The 8,375-nt window shown below is 53.4% G+C and overlaps 1 protein-coding gene across 1 annotated transcript in view; it reads left to right on the top strand.

Annotated features, from left to right (window-relative positions):
* LOC119090935 (extracellular serine/threonine protein CG31145) overlaps positions 1–2,540 on the top strand; it is a 52,293-nt gene extending 49,753 nt beyond the window's left edge. The window contains exon 10 of the mRNA XM_037213664.1: positions 287–2,540. Within this exon, the coding sequence (XP_037069559.1) occupies positions 287–355 (69 nt within the window). The 3' untranslated portion in view covers positions 356–2,540. The remainder of the gene's footprint in view (positions 1–286) is intronic.
* The last annotated feature ends 5,835 nt before the right edge of the window (positions 2,541–8,375 follow it).

The following is an 8,375-nucleotide window of genomic DNA, read 5'->3' as shown; positions in this document are numbered from 1 at the left end:
AGTCGGTAGATGAATGCTTTTCAAGGAGCCCCTGAACCATGCAATATTCACCACCATTGGAGGTTAAAATAATGGGTCTCACAATAAACGCAGCATCTGACACTGTGAGCGTTTTTTAAATGTCATCGACCATCTCTCAAGGCAGTCAGCGGCCGGCTCTGTTGCTCAGAGCTCACTTTTGCTAGCTTAGATCAAGTCCAATGATGCAACCTTCATCACACGTTACATGCCAGTGCCAACCGTGCATGCCAACGACAAATCTCCCAAATGCCGCTCCTTTTTGCAGATTGTGAACGAATGCTTGGAAACCAACGAGACTCCGGAGGCAGTCATATACAATGACGTCCTCGTCTAGGGAACCCGCGAACGTCTCCGGCTCCGGTATGACGTCCTCGTCTAGGCAACGCGCGAACGTCTCCGGCTCCGGTATGACGTCCTCGTCTAGGCAACGCGCGAACGTCTCCGGCTCCGGTATGACGTCCTCGTCTAGGGAACCCGCGAACGTCTCCGGTTCCGGACGAAGACTAGACGCTCTGGACCATGGGAGACCATCTCTTACTAGTCACCTGCTACCCCCTCAGATTGCCCTGCTCTCCCGCTCCATCCAGACAGACGTCCTCCTTCAAAACCTCCGTCTCCGAGAGACTTCTCCGCCCGCACCGCCGGTGGCGGCGAGATCATCATGCTCAGACTGGTCCCGTCCAGACGTCTCTTCCAGGCAGAGGCGAAGGCTTTCCAGCCGAAGGCGATCAACACCTGCAGGGTCGTCACGGTGTGACCGAGACCCGCGGCTGGGGGGCGTCGCAGCGGCCAGCAGCCCAACCAGGGCTGTGGGTGTCAGTCGATCCCGCGGTCAGGCCATGAGCTGGGGGCGGGGATGGATCAGTAGGGATCACACCCCCAGGGGCGAGGGCGCGATAGGGGAGCGGGGTGGAAGCAGGTGAAAGCGACTTTCGGGGGTTGAGAGCCGAAGTTGACTCGGGTCAAGGTCGCGAGAGTTTCACGCGGGCGGAGGCTTGGCAACGCCTCAGCACCGACCAAGCGCATCCTGGCCGAGTGCCAGGCGCGCCTACGGATCTCTAGAGCATCCTCCCGCAACAGGTCCGCGCCCTTCCCTCGTTGGTCCTTATATTGGCGAGCGGCTGTTGGGGTCACGACACGGAGGACATTGACACCGGCGCCTGCTGTGATGAGCCAGATGACATCACGTCAGATGTGACGTCATCGACTGCGGGTGCGGCACGGCGCCGGCGCCTCTCGGCGGGGTGCCATGGCCCCACGTGTCCAGACAGGATGGCCCCACGTGGTCCCTAAGCGTTCCTTCTCCTGGCACTTTCTGGCCCGTTCACTTGAACTGTGGCTATAGCAGGGTATTATGAGGCTACATTGATGAAGGCTGACGGTGTTCTGTAACTTGTTGTGAGTGTGCATTTGTTGCTGGCGGTCGGGCCATGCGTGGGAGAGTCGTTCAACTGCGACAACCGCATAGGCTTTATTTTGAAATCCAATGCTATGCGGCTGTATGCCTAGCTGGGAAGTCCAGATGTTCGTGTACTATTTAGCTCCAATTGTCTAAGTTTCGTTCTAAATAACGCGAACTTGTCGACTAATCTAAACTCACTTCCAATAAAATCGGGCGGGTTTACTGGGATGAGCCAACACACCTGCACCACACTTTTCTGCAAAAGCGTGTCATATCTGTCCATGCCTCCATACAAATCAGCGCAATATCCGCGCTATTAACATGAGGCCACGTTCAGGCTCTAAACTTTGAACAAACATCCGTGGACGGCTCTGGGGCCCAGGTTCACATCAGTCGGTGCCGCCTCTCTGTGCTGTGGACGGCTCTGAGGCCCAGGCTCACATCAGTCGGTGCCGCCTCTCCGTGCCATGGACGGCTCTGGGGCCCGGACTCACATCAGTCGGTGCTGCCTCTCCGTGCCAAACAGGCGAATGGCGGATAAGTCAAATGCAAGCGGATTAATGTGAGCGCTGCACAGTGTGACTGACTGTGGCCGATGTTTGTTGTTGACCATATTTTTATCGGTGGAGATACATCTGTTCAACGGATGATGCATGCAGGTGGGTTTTGGTGCAGTGGATCATGCAGGTGTTTCTGTATGAAATGCATAGCTATTTGAGGGTTTGAACTGTTTGCTGTTTGCGGGCTGGTTTGAGCACCTCTTGTGACGTGTTTATGGTTGTTAATCAGGTGCCATCGACGTCTGTGGCGGCGGCAGGAACATGAATTACTGCTGTGTCTAATTTAAGGACCCGTGCCGCGGGTAACAGCCAATTAAGAAGCGGTAGCCATTGAAACACCTAACAACCTGACCAAGGGTAAAGCGCGGCACGAATTCCCGTCCGCAGCACGCAATCCGTCGATGGGGCCACCCCAACTCACCTTTGGTCGATTTCGCATCCAAAGCGCTCTCAGTTCTGCCCCCGGACCCGAACCTGGCTGTTCTGCCGCCAGTCGGCGGGTGGCTCCGTGTCCCCTCCCCTGCCCGGATCCACGACGACCTCCTGCAGGACCCCCCCCCCCCCTCCCCCCTGTGGAGCGGTGGACAATGCCAACGGAGGCCGCGGCCTCGGCACGCGAGCCGTCTTTCCGCGCCGGGGGGGGGGGGGAGTCTCGGACCGGCCAGCGCCCGAGGGGACGCGTGAGCCGCCACGGAGTTCACGGCGGGCTCTAGCGGCGCAGAGCTGACGGCCACGGTCAGGTCGCGCCCCGTCTCAGTCCGCGCCGACAGCCCAGCCGTGTGAGCACGGCCAGACGCCGGCACGGCGCCGAAGCGTTTTGTATTTCGTGGACGTCGAGGTGGCGGCTGGATGGCCGTGTCGGAGATGTGTTCGTGGCGCGAGCCGAGAAATACACATATGGGTGTGAGCCGTGGTTGTGCGTTTGCCGAGATGTGAGCTCGCGGCTTCCCAAAGATAGAGTGAGCAGGACTGTGTACGGCATCCGACGATGACGTGTCGGTCTACAGATATCCACATGCAACACCAAATACGAAAGACAACCGCTCACGTATTGCATTGGTGCTAACAGCCGCCTGCATTACCTAAGGCCCGCGCGAAGAACGATCATCTTGTAGCCAGCGTTGAGCAGTCACGGAAAAAGCGAGTAAATAGCCTTTGGCCCCTCAGCTCATACCACAGCAAACAATGCCGTCTCAACTGATATTTCCCTGTCATGAACTGGCTGCGGACCACAACCCCTCAATCGGCGTATATTTGTCACACCGCTGCCCTGTGGAACACCCCCGGTCAGACTACCTGGTCTTAGGATCCCCCCCCCCCCACACCCACCCCACCCACACACACACACAACCTGAGCGAGGGTTAAAGGGATTATCTCTCTTGATATTTATTTTTCACTTATTGATACATCAGACGCTTACGATTTAACCTATAATACCAGTTTTCTCAAAACCGCTCTCCATAGCCCAGAATTTCGGGTTTAAGTAGCCGATCCTGCGGGCCCCTGTGTTCTACAATGCTCGTAATACAATAGGGTGTCAAAATGTTTGTGTAATAAATGCTACGAGAGCTTGAAACACTTTGATTAGACAAAATGATACGCGAACATAAAGCTAGTTTTCCGTGAGTTCTACGAAACGCTGTGCTATTGTTGCAGTTGCCACTTCTGGCACAGGGAACAACACCACAGAAGCGGGCGAATGTAACCGGGTGCCTCCTTACTCCTGTACGCCTCGGACGTGACCGCGAGACACGTGTGGACGACTTGGGACGTCTCCACGTCTCGAGCCCATTTGACTCCAAAATTGTGAGCACCACTGCAGTTTGATGGTTACGCGGGCTGTGCAAGAGATGAATCACACTTATTTGACATTTGGGTGTGAATCAGGCGCTTAAAATGGGTGTGATCACTGGTGGTGCGCGCCAGTGACCTGCATTGATCTTGATGCGGTGTATAAACCTTGGGTGTTTCGCGGTGTTTTTAACCCCAAGACATTTTGTTCTCCCCGTAAATACACTGGAAAGACTATAACAATTGTTCTCTGTGAGCAATGTGGGATGAAGGTAAGCTGTTCCTAAAACTTCCTAAAACTTCAACAGCATCGCGTGGCATACTCACACGACTAAAGGAGAGATACTGCCTCCGAGTTTCAGCCGAACCTTTACACACGATGTTTCCTCTCAATACACTCAATGCCCAGGCTCCTTGCTGCTCACCAGCACACGTTTAAGCCATCTACCGTTCAACAAAGACACCCTCGCGCTCAGATGCTGGGCTTCGAACCTGCACTCAAAACAGCAGCCGCCTCTCCCGACGGGACAAATAGTCAAGGAGAAGCCAGAGAACAGAGAACATCTCTTAAACATCGCGATTCAACATTTCTGGATTTTAAGTGGAAATCATTGTAACACAATAAATATTCATACGAAAATACATGATGTCATACTAATGCATACACCTCAATGTGACAAGAATTGATCATGTATCAAGTAAGAAAATATTTTTGATCTTTTTAAATGTCGCCCTTAGTAAATTTGCATTTTAAGCTGCCAAAAATTTAGATTCTATAGAAAGTATAACAGTGATGTCAAACACCACCCAAACACTCGCTTGGGCACGCGGAAATCGGCAGCTGCGCGAGTCTTCGGTTCTGGAGAGAAGGCATAATCTTTACCAAGAAATCCGAGCTGAATACGGGATAAAAACCTCCAAAATGGGCAATAAGTAAAGACATGGATTTTTTTCTATCGATTTACAGAGCGTTGCCGCAAAATTGTGATCTGAATATAAAGCTAAAGCAGAGTTTCTTGTTCTCCGTTGAGTGGAGCTTCTGGTTTTGTATTTATATAATTTCCTACGTTTTTACTATTTATATTTTATTTGAGCTCAAATTTGCCGATGGATGTTTCACAAAATCATTACGTCCAAAAAAGTAACATCAGAACCGACAACTTACTGACAGCGGCTATGTCGTTGAAGACTGCTGCTCCGTGCGCGCCACTTATGTAGCCTTCCGACGTTTGTTTTGGAAAGGCCGCGTGCGGGAGTCGTTTTGGACGGTGATAGTGGGATTGGTTGATAGCATAGATAAGGGCAACATATAATTTCAGCTCAGTGTAGCATACTGAGAAAAGTATTGCATCACCCTTAACGCCGATGAGTAGATTTAGTGGTGCTGCTACGCACGGCCACTATGTAAGGTACTGTATTGCCTCCCTATCAAGAGGAAATAAGTCCTCCGACCCTGCATTGACTTCTGAGCCCCGATAACGCAGCAGCCTGACGTCCCAGGTGGTATAGTTCTGTACACAACTTTGTGGAGGTAGAATGAGCTCCTTCTTCACAGCTTGGAAGGCCTGAGTGTGAGTCTCAGCGCACACCCATGTGTTCTGGGGTCGAAGCCGGTCGCCTAGGTGCCCGGCTGCCAGTGCAGTGTCTGCCGAAAAGGCACCCAGCTAACTCACCAGTCCCATGAAGCCGCGCAAACCAGTGATGGCGGGTGTGGCGAACTCAGCAATGGCCTTGTCCTCCCGTTGGTCGACTGTGTAACCGTCGGCGGTCACGTCCTAGCCACAGCAGCTGACTGGCGGCTCGGCGAAGACCAGCTTTCCTGGGTGCAGCGTGACGCCCGCTGTATCGCACAGTTCCAAGATGCAGATGACGTGCTGCACTCGGCATGTTCCCAGTCGAATGCCAGCACATCATCGACGATTTTACAGGTACACGGTATGCCGGAGAGGGCTTGATCGCCCGGTCTGCTATACTGGTCTCCACTGGCGGAGAGACCCTGAGCCAGTCTCAGTATCCGGAGCCGACCCTGAGGCAGCCTCAGTATCCGGAGCCGACCCTGAGGCAGCCTCAGTATACGGAGCCGACCCTGAGGCAGTCTCAGCATCCGGAGCCGACCCTGAGGTAGTCTCAGTATACGGAGCCGACCCTGAGACAGTCTCAGTATCCGGAGCCGACCCTGAGACAGTCTCAGTATCCGGAGCCGACCCTGAGACAGTCTCAGCATCCGGAGCCGACCCTGAGGTAGTCTCAGCATCCGGAGCCGACCCTGAGACAGTCTCAGTATCCGGAGCCGACCCTGAGGTAGTCTCAGTATCCGGAGCCGACCCTGAGGTAGTCTCAGCATCCGGAGCCGACCCTGAGGTAGTCTCAGTATCCGGAGCCGACCCTGAGACAGTCTCAGTATCCGGAGCCGACCCTGAGACAGTCTCAGTATCCGGAGCCGACCCTGAGACAGTCTCAGCATCCGGAGCCGACCCTGAGGCAGCCTCAGTATCCGGAGCCGACCCTGAGGCAGCCTCAGTATCCGGAGCCGACCCTGAGGCAGCCTCAGTATCCGGAGCCGACCCTGAGGCAGCCTCAGTATCCGGAGCCGACCCTGAGGCAGCCTCAGTATCCGGAGCCGACCCTGAGGTAGTCTCAGCATCCGGAGCCGACCCTGAGGCAGCCTCAGTATCCGGAGCCGACCCTGAGGCAGCCTCAGTATCCGGAGCCGACCTTGAGGCAGTCTCAGTATCCGGAGCCGACCCTGAGGCAGCCTCAGTATCCGGAGCCGACCCTGAGGCAGCCTCAGTATCCGGAGCCGACCCTGAGGCAGCCTCAGTATCCGGAGCCGACCCTGAGGCAGCCTCAGTATCCGGAGCCGACCCTGAGGCAGCCTCAGTATCCGGAGCCGACCCTGAGGCAGCCTTAGTGTCCGGAGCCGACCCTGAGGCAGCCTCAGTGTCCGGAGCCGACCCCGAGGCAGCCTCAGTATCCGGAGCCGATCCTGAGGCAGATTCAACATCAGGAGCCGACCCCACAGGGATGTGGAGCAGGTGAGATCCTGGCCATGGCGCTTGAGCGGTGTCTGGAAGTAACCTGACCGGACATCCAGCCTCATGAAATAGCGCGTCCCGACCCCGGTGCTGGAGGCCGTGTCTTGCAGTGTGCACACCGAGTGGGCGCTGCTACAGGACGCTGTGGACTCAGGAGATCTCAGGAACTAAGGGAGCTAAAAACCCCAAATTCACAGGGTGTGTTGATCTGTACGTGAACTCACCTAGGTCAAAGTTTGAAGTGTCTAGGTCATGACCTTCGGGTCAAATTAATTCAAACAAGGTTAAATTTCAGGCTGGTCTCCAAAGGGTCCCTGAAACCTAGATAACTATTTTAAGCAAAAGGTCGCATGCTCATCTAAAGTCAGTGACAGTGCTTGACCTTTTGAATGTCACGGTGACCAAAATGATACAAGACTGCTTTGAGTTTCGCATTTGGATAAGCGACATAGATTACGCTAGCCAGTATGCCCCTAAAGACAAAATGTCGACGTGGGTCGTTGTAGATCAGTGACCTATTCTGACCATCAAGCAGTCTATGGCAGGTGTATAATACGGTTCTAGTCATCAATAAATTCGAAATGACCACCGGAAACTACCCCATACAGCAAACCCTAGAGCAATAAAGCAGGTTGATTTTGACCTTGGTCGGACGTTAATATCTCACCTTAGGTCAATGCAATGCGTTCATTCAATTCTTGTGTTGCCTAAGAAAGCATCTCAGAGATGTATGGCTTCGTCTAACATTTCGTTGTTGCATGAATTTGAACGATTTCTCTAGAAACTGCCTTTGCTGAAAACATGGCCTGACATTGACTTGCCACAGGTTAGCGACCTTACAAGATACATCTACATTTTTTGTGGCAAACGATCCGCTATTCAGTTGTCTACAGCTGCGCAAAAATTGGTACGGCTACGTCGCACCGTTCGGAAACCATTCCGGAAAAGCCTTCGGGGGAATTAATTTGACCCCCACCCGAGCGCATGTTAAGCCGTGGCCAGCAGGTGGACGAAAATGATGACATATTTGACAGAAGTACCTTCGAGCACTTTAGGGCTCCAAACCGTACATTTAGAAGGCATTCGGGAGCATATTTTACCTGTGCAATTTTTGGAATGATGTATTGAACAAATTGGCCTTGCAGCACTTCGTGGCGCTAGAATTTGGTGGTAGAACTGGAGGAGTAAAGGTAGAACGTTTTTTCATGTTGATGTAGCTGTAAATCTGCCCAGAGGACAGTCTCAAAGCTATAAAACAAAACGCGCCCAGCCTAATCCCTGAACGGTACGAATCAATTTCCTAAGACATTTGGAAGCATTATTCTACAACGGTCGCTCCCCCGCGCTCCGCACCCGCCGCCTGGCGCTACTTTCAGTGGCCAACACCTTTCGGTTTTTAACTCAGGCTGTCGATGTCCTTGCTCTCGAGATTGAGGCGCGCAGGCTCAGTCCTGCTCATAATTTGATTCACCAGTTGAGCTTTCAAAATAATTAACATTCTCAGCCAAACATGGGATGGCTTCGTACGTTCTCAAACCCATTTCGACCCACTCTTTTCAACACTA

Source organism: Pollicipes pollicipes, unplaced genomic scaffold, assembly GCF_011947565.3.
Source record: "Pollicipes pollicipes isolate AB1234 unplaced genomic scaffold, Ppol_2.1 Scaffold_3216;HRSCAF=3773_pilon_pilon_pilon, whole genome shotgun sequence".
NCBI lineage: Eukaryota > Metazoa > Arthropoda > Thecostraca > Pollicipedomorpha > Pollicipedidae > Pollicipes > Pollicipes pollicipes.
The sequence above is the reverse complement of the archived record's forward strand: the minus strand, read 5'-3'. Positions and strand labels throughout refer to the sequence as shown.